At 29.5% G+C, this 15,481-nt stretch overlaps 4 protein-coding genes across 5 annotated transcripts in view; 1 reads left to right on the top strand and 3 right to left on the bottom strand.

Moving 5' to 3' along the window:
• The window catches only part of LOC113393579 (programmed cell death protein 2), a 324,102-nt gene extending 309,771 nt beyond the window's left edge, over positions 1–14,331 (top strand). Inside the window, exons 2-7 of one of the 2 annotated variants that reach the window (XM_064215068.1) lie at positions 12,700–12,902; positions 12,971–13,150; positions 13,291–13,449; positions 13,557–13,652; positions 13,758–14,057; positions 14,162–14,331. In XM_064215068.1, coding sequence (XP_064071138.1) covers positions 12,723–12,902; positions 12,971–13,150; positions 13,291–13,449; positions 13,557–13,652; positions 13,758–14,057; positions 14,162–14,314 — 1,068 coding nt within the window. In that variant the 5' untranslated portion in view covers positions 12,700–12,722 and the 3' untranslated portion in view covers positions 14,315–14,331. Of the gene's footprint in view, positions 1–12,654; positions 12,903–12,970; positions 13,151–13,290; positions 13,450–13,556; positions 13,653–13,757; positions 14,058–14,161 lie in introns of those variants that run through there. The other variant, XM_026630553.2, reaches the window with a different exon arrangement.
• LOC113393303 (zinc finger protein 615-like) lies at positions 379–6,429 on the bottom strand. The gene is made up of 6 exons (XM_026630117.2): positions 6,319–6,429; positions 5,167–6,240; positions 4,289–4,503; positions 4,111–4,196; positions 3,334–3,501; positions 379–642 (listed from the first exon to the last, which is right to left on the bottom strand). The coding sequence occupies exons 1-6, from the start codon at positions 6,427–6,429 to the stop codon at positions 446–448; spliced, it is 1,851 nt and encodes a 616-aa protein (XP_026485902.2). The 3' UTR covers positions 379–445.
• Positions 10,402–11,872, bottom strand: LOC113393578 (tRNA-dihydrouridine(20a/20b) synthase [NAD(P)+]-like). The gene is made up of 2 exons (XM_026630552.2): positions 11,561–11,872; positions 10,402–11,472 (listed from the first exon to the last, which is right to left on the bottom strand). The coding sequence occupies exons 1-2, from the start codon at positions 11,680–11,682 to the stop codon at positions 10,419–10,421; spliced, it is 1,176 nt and encodes a 391-aa protein (XP_026486337.2). The 5' UTR covers positions 11,683–11,872; the 3' UTR covers positions 10,402–10,418.
• Positions 14,303–15,202, bottom strand: LOC113393590 (transmembrane protein 242). The gene is made up of 4 exons (XM_064215069.1): positions 15,048–15,202; positions 14,808–14,911; positions 14,590–14,726; positions 14,303–14,507 (listed from the first exon to the last, which is right to left on the bottom strand). Exons 1-4 carry the CDS (start codon positions 15,077–15,079, stop codon positions 14,349–14,351), a joined length of 432 nt encoding a protein of 143 aa, XP_064071139.1. The 5' UTR covers positions 15,080–15,202; the 3' UTR covers positions 14,303–14,348.
• Between the last annotated feature and the right edge of the window lie 279 nt (positions 15,203–15,481).

Below are 15,481 nucleotides of genomic sequence, written 5' to 3'. Positions count from 1 at the left end.
AAAGTAATATTATAATTTAATTTTTATGTAACATGTAACACACTTATCTACAAATGTTTAAATAGTGTATTACAAAAAATATATACAAACGTACACTGCAAATATATGCATATATTGTTACAATAACTTCATGTCGTTCATATATATACATACATATATAATAATAAATTAAATCTAAACAAATGTTGTGTGTAATTTGAGTCATATTGTTTTGAATAATTTCAGTGAAAACATCAACAAGTTCTTATAAAATTTTCAATGAATGAAAATAATATTAGAAAGCTTTATTATACATTCTTTAGTAAAAAAATTAAACATCGAAAGCTGAACTACGTGTCTTATCTAAAAAACAACTATTATAGATTTATTGGTTACGTTGTATTCATTAAATAATGTCATTTTAAATATTATTTACGCAGCCTCAGAATTTTTATGGTTATTCTTATTATATTAAATCTTCGGTTGTTGCTTGTGCATTACACTTCTTGTAATGAGTTCTCATATTCGAAGACTGCGTGAAAGTGAGCTTGCAGCGTGGACAAGAATAGGGCTTGTCTCCAGTGTGAAAGTTCAGATGAGACTTAAGGTGATGTTTCTTTGTAAATGCCTTCGGGCAAAGATTACAAATGAAAGGCTTAATACCTGAAAATGAAACAAAAAAATAATAATAATATATTTTGTTCGCAATTTTGTTCTGATTTAAAATCTTGTTAGATTTATTATATATATCGTTGATTTCATTCAACCGAATATCAAAATTTCAGTTTTCTAGAATCAGTAATTTTAGCTGTGCGTAGATAATTAGTCAGGTCAAACGATTTTATAATAATGTAATAGTTATGTACTGTCTACGATTATATTTTCAACATAAATCGAAAAGATCATCATTGAATGTATATAGATAATAATTTCTTTTGCTTTAAATACATCTTCAATTATTGTAGTTATCATTCAATTAATGTTATTCTATTTCAAAAATAAAATCTATTCATCTAATACTGATCTTAAGAAAAACGTTCTTTTTTTTAAATTTTATTGTATTTTATCTGTGTTTCAGTTACTGTTTTAAATGTAACCTGTATAAATACAGTCTTCGTAGTTTTTATGTGATGCGCCATTTGCAGACGTACAGATTTTGTGTTCTTCCGTCTAGACAGGCTAACTCAACGCATTCTATAAGTCTTAAGCATCCCCTTTACTGTTTTTCACTTTTACATACATGCCAATTTTTCCGTTGTAAAGATTTTCTTAGGATTTTTTTAATACTATATATATTTACAGATAATATTGCACTGAAAACTACATAATTCGAAATAAAATATAAATATATGTATTAGGCTGTATGCTGTAGAGCAGTGTTATATACATATAAAACACGTAGCTTTCTCGTTAATAGGATAATAATAACAATAGTATCTGCAATGACGATGACGATGAAATATCATTTATTAAGCTTATTTTCATTACAGTGCGTATTACTAGATTAGTACTGTTGATATTTATTTGAATTCTTAAATAAACATAAGCATGGGTTATGATTATATACAATATAAATAGTATATAGAAATTTTGATATTTATCCTTGGAGATAAAATTTTCCATTGATATTTCTTAATAATAAGACCTATATTTTGAGACCGTATAACTTTATTATTAATTTCGAAAATTAAAGTGGTAACTAAATACATTGTAGCAATGATATTCTAATAAATAGATATGTTATACACTTACTAAACAACAGAAAAAAGAGTTCCGCGCCGGGGGCCGTTTATTTTATATTTCGCTACAAGTAAAAAAGAAAGCTTGATAAAAACAATAAGAATAAAAGAGACAACAAGATGTTTTAATTGCGTGTGAATGTAAACAAATATTATTCGGGCCACCAATCACCGCACGTTGCCATCATAGACTAACAAATTCATTAGGCAGAAGGTACAAACCACGTGTACAGAATTTGTAGCCGGGATTTATGCCTATATAACAAATAAATAGTATAAAAGGTAGGTGAAAAATTTAAGACTTTTTAAAAAGAAGCTTTATTTTAACATATTATGTTAATGATAAACTATTTATATTTTCTTTTCTTATATTCGACAAGTTTAATTTATAATTAAGTGTATCAAACAAAATTATAAAAAGGTTATTAAAAGAAAAAGAGAACTCTGGAGTAAAGATGACTTTACTGCCTAATATTCGCATCTGTACTTTTATTCTATGTCCGGAACGCACGCATCCTTGTCGTTCTTACGACAAAAAATGTATTTTCCATCTCTTTCTTTTTTCTAACCTCCAAATATCAGAATATTAGAAAAATAAATGAAATATATTAATAAATCAAAGTATATTGCTTATTCACATGTGGTATGAGATCCCTTGTGTTTTATTAACTCTGGTATCGTAATTGGTACACTTTCTAAATACACACGATGGCATTTGGATAGTTATTACGAGGACCGCGAAACGTATTACTCGTTGTCGTGCGCGGCACAGACTAAAGACAATACGTCCCAATTATGACGTTTTCTAGGCTTCACCTTTTGCGCGTTTATAACATATCTGTTTACTAGAACATCATTGCAATGTAGTTAAATAAAACTAATGATGTTCATGCCATTTTTGTGAAAATTGTTTATAACTACTAAATTATTTTATTGTCTTACAATCGATAATTCATTTCCATTCACGCGTGAGGTGTAACGAAATGTAATTGGCGGGTTAATTGTTTTGCGAAAAATTACAATAATCGTCACTAACACAATCAAATAATAGCTCTCTGCGTACATTTAACACGAGCTGTGTTTGCTTTGTACACTTGATTTTCTTTATATTATTATGTCAATTTTACGTTCCCGGCGAATCTTACTTTTATACAGACTCGGTCTCGCTAACTAGCTGTCTTTTCAGATTTTGTGTGTATTTTAAGCCTCATGAGTCACACCTGCACATTAAACTAATGTTATGATAATCTGTGTAATTATTTTAATGTACGTTGAGAATTTTTTTCTTATTTATTTTTGAATTCGGAGAAACTTAAAGTTCTAAGGCTAACTTAAATTTTCATTTTCAGTAGTAATGCACCAATAACTATTTAAAATTAACAACAATCTAAAAAAAATACATTTTTATTTTCATTAATAGGCTTATAAACGTGATTTATTTGGGTCAATTTGATCAATGGTGGTTCTATAAGGCTTATGGCATTGTCCTATATATCTACAACACCAAAAAGTACAATTCAAGCTGACTGACTATGTTCTTATTTATATCAATCTTAAAATTGCTTTTTCTTACTATTTTCCGGGCTTGACATTTAAGTAATTATACCTACTGTACCTGTATGCAGTCTCAAATGGAGGGTCATATTGGACCTGTCTGCGAATCTCTTCTCACAATACGAGCAAGCGTAAGGTCGCTCGCCACTATGTGTACGCTGATGTTGCTTCAATAACATTTTCCGAGAAAATGCCTTTCCACAGTCATTGCAAACGTGTGGCTTAACACCTAAAATATATAGCATCTGGTTATCCTTAAGTGTATGTTACCATGGTTTAAAAAAACTTGATCAAAGACATTTATTTTACAACTGGATAGAACCCAAAGTTTCATTAAAACTAAATCAAACAAAATACAATTATCAAGTATTAAATATATTTTTTCTTTAATTTCCTTCGTATGATTTATTTTAGTTTTTCCGGAAACTAACAGAAATTTATTAAAAAAAAAAAAAACAATAACATCATAATTTAAATTCTAAAAAGTGTTTTGTAGTATTTAAATAGATATGTAACGGCTTGATAATATTGATGACCTTACACATAGATAAACACATGTTAATAATTACGACATTTCATCTATCACAATGTTTATTTATTCCTATTTCACAATATGTTATGTTTAATGATATATAAAAATATATGTCAGCCTATTTTGTATAAACAAACTTGAAACTCACGCTGATACACCCACGATACACGACAGTGTACTAGGGAATGGTTGTCACATAAAGACACTAAGTGAGTTCTTGCAGAATAATACAGCTGTTTTGTTTTTGAGTTTATCAATTCACAAATTAAATATCAGTGATCAAACATTGTTATTCTATCCACTTACCAGTATGTATTCGTAGGTGCATGTTATAAGCAACTCGTTGATTGAATGATTTCGGACATACAGTGCATTTATATTCTTTTCGATTCCTTAAATAATTACAAATAATTATAAGTAACAAGTTCAACAAATTAAAAAAGATTCCAATATCATCTCAAAGTTAAAAAGGAACCTTTACTACCTATGAATTTTCATATGACTACTGAGATATCCTCTATCATTGAAGTATTTTCCACAGACGGGACATGTAGTCGCGAACTCCTTCGTGCCGCGATGAACTGACATGTGGTACTTAAAGTTTCGTAATTGTGAAAATGACTTGTCACATTCCACACATGTGTAGTGAGGAGAATGCTGTCTCATCTGTGTACCAATTGCATCGGTGTTCGAGAAAATCTAGAAGTCAAAACTAGTTTTGTAATTGTAAGATATATATATATCTAAGAGATATATATAAAATCTTGATACTTTTTTAAATGTAAAACTTATCAAGTACGTCCTTTGTCAAGAACAGTCAATTATATGATACTTTTAAGCATCATGTAATTACTCGGTAATTATAAGTACTTGGTGGCAGGTCTTTGTGCAAGCCTGCCTGAGTAGGTAAGGTATCACCCACGCATCAGATATTCTCCCACCGAATAGCAGTACTTAGTATTATTGTATTCTGGTTTGAAGGGTGAGCCGGTACATCTACAGGCACGAAAGTAGTAACAACTTACTTTCAAGATGGAGCATTGGCGATGGAATATTTAATGTTTCTTATAGCACCAATATTATTATGTGGTGGTGATCACTTACCACCAGGTGTATATTGTATATTGTTATTAATTACTCTTATTAATATTTAAACACATATTTTGTCTAAAAAGTATCTTTTCGCTTAGATTTGCAACATTAGAAGTCAAAAGAGAGTTATCATTGTAATCAATCAATTGACGTATTTTATCAAACTAAGATTTTTTATTAGAACTTTAGAAAAGTCAGTCTATCCAATTTTTTTTTCGTAGAGAGTTTGACATTTTTATTATAATCATAGTCTCCGAACATCGTTCTTACCTCTGGCTGTTCCCCCTCCTGATTTCGTCTACGCACAGGTCTAAAATTGTATGGTAATATTGGCCTCCACGGACTCTGCAATACTTGGTTAAGGATCGTTACTCTAGTTAAGGTATTTTTCGTTTTACTTTTTAATTCTTGTTCATTTAATGTTATTTTAGAATATGGTAAAGTATTGTTATTTTGCACATTTGTTATCAATTTTGTATTTACTTGGGTTAAACTCTGTCCTATAGAAGTTATTGCTTTCATTTGCTTCTTATGGAAAATATTTTTATCTCGAAAATCATTACATTTCTGCTTTATTGCTTTCATATCGTTCATAAATAGTTCAGGTTGGTCCAAATCTTGAGATCCAGAGTTATCAACAATGTTTGAAATATAACTAGTTTTATCTAGTTTTTTAGCTTGAACTTCAAATGAGGTATTCCCTTTGTAATCAGACATGGAAGATATCTGAGATTCTTTTGAGAGCGTCATGGATCTATGGACCTCTGCATTGGCATTCGTCGAGAGTAGAGATTTTGCTTCTTGATAATGTTCATTAAAAATTGATAGCACGCCTGAAGCAAGACCATTATTGTTACCGCTTAGAGATGTCTTGACATATGCATCATGGGACTGCATCTGTCGGTTTCCAAATTCAAAATTTATGTCGGTCACATCGTTTTTCCTAGATTTTAAAAGAGTTGAACAAATCCCACGCTTTACTTTATCAAAGTCTTCATCTACTGACAGATGTTTTACGTTTTTTAACATATCGATAAAATGTACATCTTTATTTATAATACCGAACTGTATGTGCTTACTTGCTTGTATGAATTCTTTAGTTTGGTGAAAATTATCATCGTCGAAATGGCTTTGATCGAGGCTGCTTATTTTTAACAAGTACTGAGAATCGACAAAAATTTGCATCGTATTAATCATTTCTAGAAACATTTTCATTTGGCTTCTTTGGACCATAACTTCTCCATTATACAAATAATAAAGTACTAATGATAGCGTGTCGATATCAAATTCGGGTAATACTATAAAAGTTGGGGAGTCTTCCAATGGGCAGGATAAAAGTAAATCCTAAAAAATATAAGGAAATTACTTTATAGGCCGAAACAACTAATCGTGTCCTAATACAGTTTTATTACCGCAATTTACCTTAAGAAATTCGCTTGCACTAGCCAGGACCAATCGATGTGATCTAAATATCTGTCCTCCACAGATCAAATGTACGTCGCACCAATCGCCGGAAGAAAGCCATTCACACATCTGCCAACAAATCAATAATTTGTTTATTATAACTTAACTTCTCAGCCGAGGTAGATATAGGTAAAACGTGATATTGAACTTAAGAGCAAGCACAACTGCTTTTTAATATTTTTAATTTGTGTTTATAATATTCATCTAACACACCGTTCAATGAAAAGTGCGTTTTTATATCAGTTTTTATATCGGGCAATCGCCCGGGGCCTCGCTCTTGCAGGGGCCTCGCGCAAAAATCCAAGCAAAATTTAAATAGATTTTTTATTTAAAACTTTTGTTTTTGATCACTATTGATTTATTAAGGTTATAAAATAACAGTAAATTAAAATAAAGTTAGTTAACTAACTCATTAATTCAGAACATAATTGATAATATCGCGCCTCGAAACACTTGAAGATCGGTTTTTTAATCTCATAGTTCTCGGCCCATGCTTTAATAAAAGATTTTAGTCTAAGGAAGACGCCAAAAATATCAATTTCAAAAAAATATAATTTCTTTATTTGTTAACTTTGTAATTATTTCAATGTAAAATATTTTAAAAGTACACAAATTTTATTTATTTGTACAACTTTACCATCAATCGTCAAACATAAAAAATACCTAAACCAAACAACCAAACCTACTTTCGAATCACATACATACTTTTCACCGAGGACAGGGGGCCTCGCAAAGACCTACCGCACGGAGCCTCGCAATGATGACCTCCGTGGTCGAGTTGTGTGTACACCGGTTTTCATGGGTACGACGCTCTGAGGTCCCGGGTTCGATTCCCGGCCGAGTCGATGTAGAAAAAGTTCTGGTCTGGGTGTATGTGGTACCGTCGTTACTTCTGATTTTCCATAACACAAGTGATTTAGCTACTTACATTGGGATCAGAGTAATGTATGTGATGTTGTCCAATATTTATTTATTTATATTTATAATGGGTAAGGCCGCCGCTGTTCATTTATATTAGGTACGTTTTCATGTTTATTTAATTATAAGTGTCACTTGTAACGTGGTTACGTATTTTTAATGTATTTTTCAATTTATAATAAAATCATACTTAAAATAATTATTGAGATAAAATATATAATACCTACTTAGCAAAAATATTGATATAAAATTATTTAATACTTACTAAGCTAACCAATTTTGTTTGCTGGAAAAGTATAAGTACGAGACGTTTCACATTGGTAAGTATAACGAAAAACGTAGAAGAGATTAGTTCAAAGTTTTTAAGTAGCGCCACTCGTGAAAGTCCATAAGCAAATAACTCTGATCAAATAAAGGAAAAACTAAGTTGAAGCATGCGACCAATATTTGATAAAACTGTTGCCTCCAAAATACATAATACGATTACGATGACGTGTTTTTTTTTAAATCTTTAGTATTCAATACATTTTCAAGAAAAAAGTATTTGGAGAGAAGATTATCAAATTAAAAAAAAATACTAAACTGATATTCTTATTTAAAAACGTCTACATATAGATAACTTATATACATTTAATTATTATTTACGAAGCAGCAAATGCAATTAATGTTCAAATCATCCACGGCAGAACAGACCTTAGCCCAGTTTTGGGACATTTACTTATTACATTATTATTTGAGTATAAATAACCAGTATATCAATACCGTCATAATTGATAATCTGAATTGTAAAAGAAATTATGTGTCCTAAATATTTTATTCATTACTTATTTTCAGAAAACTGTGAAAAACAATATTAAAGCTTTTTAGCTTTGACTAATCCAGTGATTCGTGAGTCACTCAGTAGTGAATTTGTATCATGTAAAATCTATTGTAAGCAATAAAAGTATTGTATATATGACTATTTCACCATCCTTTCTGTATTTATTCTTACCTACCTAAAGATTATGCTAATAATAAATTGTATTCTCACTAGCACCGAAAGTGTCTGTAAAACTCGAGCCTGAAGGCATTTAAAATTCAAAATGAAGTTGCACAGTGGAACCTACACGTTGTATAAAACTTATTAAAAAGATAATTTTAAAATAATATTATCTATAATTAAAAATAATAAATAAATACTTACTATTTATTCCTAAGTATTCTCCAATTTCGACACAAACTTGACTTCACGAGTTTATTGAAAAAATTGCTTCACTGCAAGCAAGTCACGTTTGTCCAAGGAGGTACCATTCAATGCGTACATTTCTTCGAAACCTACAATGTAGCACTGTACTCCTACCAACCACAAACGGTCTAAGAGTCATTTAGATTATAGCTTGAAAATACAAGCTTTTAATTATACCTTTATTATACGCCAAATTATACATATTCGTATATATTTTTTATTAAACCGCTTATCTGCAGATTATAACTACTGATAGCCTTTAAGTTTTTAGAAAGTAAAAAATTGCTACGAGTATTTTATATGACACTGATAAACAAGATATACCAATTCTGTTTTTCATTTATTTAAACAAATAATATCATCAATTATAAGCCAAAAAAATACTTTAGTACCCATATAAAAAATAATATAAAATTATATCGTAATTGTATCATATCCAATGGTATAATAAAATTATTTGATGCATTTCATTATGATATGATTTTAGATACAGGAAGATATCGTATTCATTTTGGTTCGTAACATCTAAGTAATAATATACCTATATAGTTGAAATTTAACTAATAGCAAATTGATATACCTATCCAATACAATAAATTTATCTGCTATCCGCTTCTCTACGCTGGGCTACCAAAACGTGTAATTTTATTGTTATTTGTTCATTACTAATGTTGAGGTAACAAAAAAACGGATATTTTAGTATTATTAAGATGCTAACTAAATATAGACTTTACTTGGAAGACTAGTTTTCATTGTTACTCAACACACATTATTAAACTAATTCTCAGAAATGATCATTGTTATTACTTAAAATGAGATATAACATAGCGTGAAGCATTAAACATTAGATTAAGTAGTAACATAATTTGTATCATAAAATAAGATAATATCTTAACTTTCTATGGAACTTTTGGTAGTTTTAGTACGCGTAAAAATCTCAGAATCTACATAATAAATCTTTTTCATAGTAGTTTAATTGACAAAATGTAACATTTGAAACAACCAGTCAGCGCTGGATTTAGACTAGTGGTACTCGGGGCTAGTAGCAAAGGCGGCAAATTTTGAAGGGAGGCCAAATTAGGAGAATCCAAAAAAACATTTTTATATAAAATGCTTTTTTTATTTTCTAAAACATATTATAATTGTCTGAAAAACATTGGTCGATTACCAAATCACAAAGCTACTCCATTTATAGTTGATTGGAATCGCAAGCGACTGAGTTCCGCAATTAATAGATCGTCTACGTACTAGTATCGAAATAAACCAAGTATTCAGTTATGATTTAACAATTTATTAAATAATATAAAAAGAAAACGAGCAGAAGGAACATAGAAAGAACGGAAAATTTGTAAATTTTTGGTAAGAAAAATTTTGAATACTTTGATTATTTTAATGATGAAATGGAGTTCAGACAATAAAACCGTAAGATAATGAAATTCATATAAAAATGGAATATTAAATGATCAGATACATCAGTACATTTTAGTCATTCGCCTAATACGGTCTGTGGCCGCATGGAAAAACTCGAAATTTACTCTGCTTCGGTATTAGCTGATTTTATATTGATTTTAGTTTTTTGCAGCCTAGTCGATTTACTATCTACTGGGTGGAATTCCACAGTGCGGCATCTCTGGAGAATCCAGACTATGCTCCATAAAAATACTCGTCTGCAAGGACAGAAAGTTATTATCATGGTCTAACTTTTTTTGATAATAAAAATAAACTGGGTGCAAACCCGCAGGAGTCTCAACTGTTGCGAAGTAAACTACTCTTTCCTCTTAACAATGAAATTGAACATTATACTCATGTTTAACAAATTCTGTAATCAAGATTTTGTTAACTAATTAAGTGTAAAAACATTTATCAATAGAAAAAAAATACAATAATCAACAACTCAATATATTAACAATTATATTTATTCATCAAATATATTACTGTCCATATATTCAATACCATCATTATTTATAACAAAAGATGAAAAATAATTTCCAGTAGTTGCATTTTGATCATACTTATCACAAATACAATAACAAACACTTTTACTACAACCTCTACATTTACTGGAATGTTTGGTAGTAATTTTATCATCAAAATGGCATGTTACATAGTCATCAATATCACAGTTAATATTATGTGAAATATTATAATCATAAGAATTTAATACATATCTTTTTAAAAATATGTCAACATTTTCGAATGTGCCAAGATTATTGAATTCTTGCTTTTGTTTTTTTGTCAATATTTTCTCAAGCATAAAAACTAAGTGATGATGATAGCACTGGAATGTTATTCTATCTTCACTCTTATCCTTCATGTCCATCCAGAGTCTTATACAACTAAAAGGGGTCTTATTACTTCCACTGAATAAAGCAGGATTGCTTAATATTGCACTAGCAGCCATGACTCCACTGCATTTAACTGTTTTATGTAGCTGATCTGCATCATCCAATGTCTTGATCCCACCATTTGCAATTACTGGTATTCTTACTGTCTCGCATACTTCTCTTAGGCTATCTACATTGATCATATCACCACTTTTCTGTACTGGTGTACGTCCATGAACGGTCATGAAATCTATACCACATTTTTCAAGCTGTTGACACATAGTAATAGTTTTCTTTAACTCGTGTAAAATTCTTATTTTAACAGATACACTAAAGTTGGACGGAAAGTTATTTCTAACTGTTCTGAGTAAGCTATGAATAAGTTCTGGTTGAGACAACAATGCACACCCATATCCATCTTTCATTGCCCATCGCTGAGGGCATCCACAGTTTAAATCGACTCCATCTGCATAGGAGTAAATTAATTTGGTTGCATCTAAAAAATCATCAACATTATTGGCTGCAAACTGGACTACCAATGGAGAATCATTAACAGTTGTTATAAATTCATTTGTTCTTGCTTTTTCATTCTGACAAAAGGAATCAGCTAATATCATAGGAGTGAAACATAAATCAACACCATAGCTGAAAAATAAAATTTAATATTAGTGAGGTACAATATTATTTATAAAATAAATATATTTAACAATTATTTCAATTTTATATATCTTACTTTTTCACTAAAGTTCTAAATTGCACTTTACTGTATCTAACCATAGGTGCGCATACTTTAACATAAGTATCATTAGATTTAGCATCATGAAATAAATCATTAACGTCTATTTTCATTTTCATCTTTAATTTATTTACAATATTGTTTTATAGTAAATATTTAAAAATTATAATCTTTTGTATACTAAAAAATATAACTTTTTAAAATTTTATAAATTGTGTAAGCTATTAAAATTGTTTCATCCAGACATTTTTATTTACTTCTTACAGTAACAACAGTAACAACAAGTTCAAACAGTAAGTAAAAATACACGTGAGCGATAAGTTACATTGCCATTGACATTTTAAATTTCATGACATACGACAACTGACAGCTGAGTACGCATGGAATTTTTTTTTTAAACAATATTGAAATCAGTTTGTGCAGCCCACTATTATTTTGTGAAACCAGAAAATAAAAATAAATAACTTTCACGATTTTTATTTTGTAGCAATTTACTTCATCACTTTAGAGGTATGCAATATGATAATAAATGTAAATAAAATAGAGTATATTAATTTCAGGCGACACTAAAAATTGTAAATAAGTATGAATTTATTAGGTAAACAGAAATTGTTTTTAACTTAATTTTTCTTTGAATAATAAAATATAATTCCTATAAATATAAATTAGATTTATATCGATATATAGAAAATTATGTTATTTAAATACAATATATATGTAAACAATGGTTAACATTTCTTAAAGCACCAATGTATATGGGTGATGGTGACCACTAACCATCAGCTGGCACATTTTCCCATACGCCTTACATAAAATATATTTAAATATAAATATATATTTATTTATTTATTTACAAAACATGACCAATTAATGGTGGCAAGATCGATCGATCGATCAACAAGAGCTTCTGTCATTATTAGAGGTAAATGCACTTAGTGTTCGTCGTTGGGGCCCTACCTTATAAATATCCTCTAAATACACATGGTACCTACATTAGCGACATCTGAAACGAAAATTGTCGATAAGTTGATATTGTTAGGTCAAGCCCTAATTTGATATTGACAATTGACACATTGACTCAACCAACCAAACCACTAAAGTTAAAACCAACACAATACACATGTTTTTTTAAAAAGATAAATATTAGTGTCTTTTCAAAATGAGTACTAAATGCATTGATATTGGTTTTGTTGAAGAAAAATCTAATTGGCTTCTACACCCAAGATTTTTTCCAAGTAAAGTTGGTGGAAAACCAGCTTGGTTAGATCTAAAAAATATTCCTAATCCTACAGAATTGTTCTGTAAAAAATGCAACGACCCGCTCACTTTCTTATGTCAAGTATGTTGTTTTTATTTCTTTTACAATGTATTTTAGATATTATGATTGATAATATTATTGTATTTTAGGTGTATGCACCTTATGAAGATAGTAACAATTGTTTTCACCGAACCATATTTCTATTCATTTGTAGAAATAGTTCTTGCTGCCAAACAAATTTAACGGATAATTTTTTAGTATTGCGTTGTCAGCTGCCTCGTAAAAATGAGTATTACTCTTTTGAACCATATGAAGAAAATGAAAATGAGGTAAAATGTTAAAAAAAAATCATGTGAACAGTACTTTCATAACTATGATATTACTTTATTACCTTTAGCTAATATATAAAACAACTTGATTATTATTTATAATATAATAAGCAAACATTTCTTTATTCATTTGTTTTCAGAACTTTCCAATGGATAAATGGGCAAAATTATGCAATCTCTGTGGTTTAAAAGCACCGTCTCATTGCTCCAAATGTAAAAAAATATTTTATTGCAGTCGTAAACACCAAATTATGGACTGGCAAAAGGGACACAAAGACATTTGCAATGATACACAAAAAGTAAAATTTAAAATGAATTTTCCTTTTATTATTATGAGAATTAAAATTTACAGACAGAGAAGACAAAAGTGTTCAATACTCTATTTCAATTATTTCATTAATTTCAGGTAAATGAATATAGCTCCAATTGCTTTGTTGTAACAGAAGCTGGAAAATCAATATTGTTCAAGGAATGGGAATTACTTGTAGATGAAGAGGATGAGGTAAGTCTAATATTTAAAAATTAAAAAGAGTTTTATAGTAAAGTAGATTTTTCCGAAAATTATTTCTAACAGTATAATTTCTAATTAATTCTGTACTATAAAAAGGAAGAAGCGGGTAATATTGATCCAAATCAAGAAATGGAAAAATTAAACAAAATGATGGAAGAAAAAAAAGCTGGTACTATGAGTAATATTAGTGAGAGTGAACTTGAACAATATGCTGGAACATTACCCGAAGATAAGGTTTTTAGCAAATTTACTAAAAGGATAGCTCGACATCCAGACCAAGTATTAAGGTATGATAGAGGTGGCATACCTCTATGGATAACTGGAAATACAGAAAACAGCCTAATCAATATTCCTAATTGCCAGTACTGCAATAGTGAAAGACAATTTGAATTTCAAGTAAGTTTTTTGTATTTGTAATGTGTGATATATTACTTTATAAATTGAAAAAATTGACTATGTAAATTAATTTAATGTACTTACTATATATGTATATATTTCAGATAATGCCTCAATTGTTAAACTTCCTAAATGTTGGTATAGAATTTAACAGCATAGACTGGGGTGTGCTAGCTATATACACATGTAAAGCAAGCTGTGATGCTGGACCAGTATATAAGGAAGAATTTCTAATAAAACAAGACTTGACTAAATAAATAATCTAATAAATCTATAGTATTTATTTTTACATTAGTTTTTTGTGTCACCTTGAATTTTCTTTTTTCCATAATCCTCTGATAAATATAACAATAAATCATTCAATCCACTAAATTCTGTCCGTGACTGCGGTGGATTATTTTTTGGCAATACAGGGAGAATATTACCCATTTTTGTTCTAAAATCTTTGAGCTGTAAAACAGTAAATCAAAAATATAAGGGAGTTAATGTAAATTAATAAAGAATATCTAAAAAATATAGCATTATTACTCACATCTTTAGCACCTGACAATTTCCATATGCCATAACAAAAACAAGTTGTACCACCAATGGCATACAGTGAACCCCAACCAAGTGCTCTAAGAGCAAGCATTGCCCCTGCATCTGCCAATTCTATGCTCCCATGTAATCCTAAAATAAATATAGCAGAAGGCATACCAATAATGATCGATAATTTTAAGCCCCTATTTTTAATACGAAATTGTGAAATACCTTTATTAAAATATTTAGGGTCTGTTTTCTTAGCTGCTGATAAAGTGGCACTAAATCCAACAAATGCTGATATCCCAGCAACAGTAGCTAAAAATGTACCAGCTGCAATATAATATAAAAATCATATAACTGTAGTTACTATAAATTCCTCCATTATAACGTACATCACTAATGGTATATTTTTATTATAAATTATACTGAATTTAATAAAAAAAACGATCTCAGATTATTCACATAACTTTAATTCGTTTTAGACGCTCTTCATCAGTCATTTTGTATCTATTTATTGGTAACAAAATATCCAATCTTGAAAACACGAAATATATTCTTAACTATTCATATTTAATACAACAACTGCATATTAAAATTGTAAGTTAGATTTATTATTACATAAAAACAAATAGTTATATTGTTTTCAGAACTGACAGAAGTTGAATAACATGTGAGCAGAGACAGAGAGTAGTGTAACTGTCACTGTCTTAAATGAATCACAGGGTATAATCCACTTCGTGTCCTAAACTACTTCATCCCATTTACGACATCCTCCTTCCTAAAGTCCCTCGCCCTATAAATGTTGAATGTTTGTTGACGTTTGTGTTTAGTCCATTTTGTTTATTCTTATGTATATATATCAAATGTAACAAAATTAAGTTGTGTCCAATTTAGTCTCATAT

The sequence above is a fragment of the Vanessa tameamea genome, chromosome 6, assembly GCF_037043105.1.
Source record: "Vanessa tameamea isolate UH-Manoa-2023 chromosome 6, ilVanTame1 primary haplotype, whole genome shotgun sequence".
In the NCBI taxonomy this organism is placed as follows: domain Eukaryota; kingdom Metazoa; phylum Arthropoda; class Insecta; order Lepidoptera; family Nymphalidae; genus Vanessa; species Vanessa tameamea.
The sequence above is the reverse complement of the archived record's forward strand: the minus strand, read 5'-3'. Positions and strand labels throughout refer to the sequence as shown.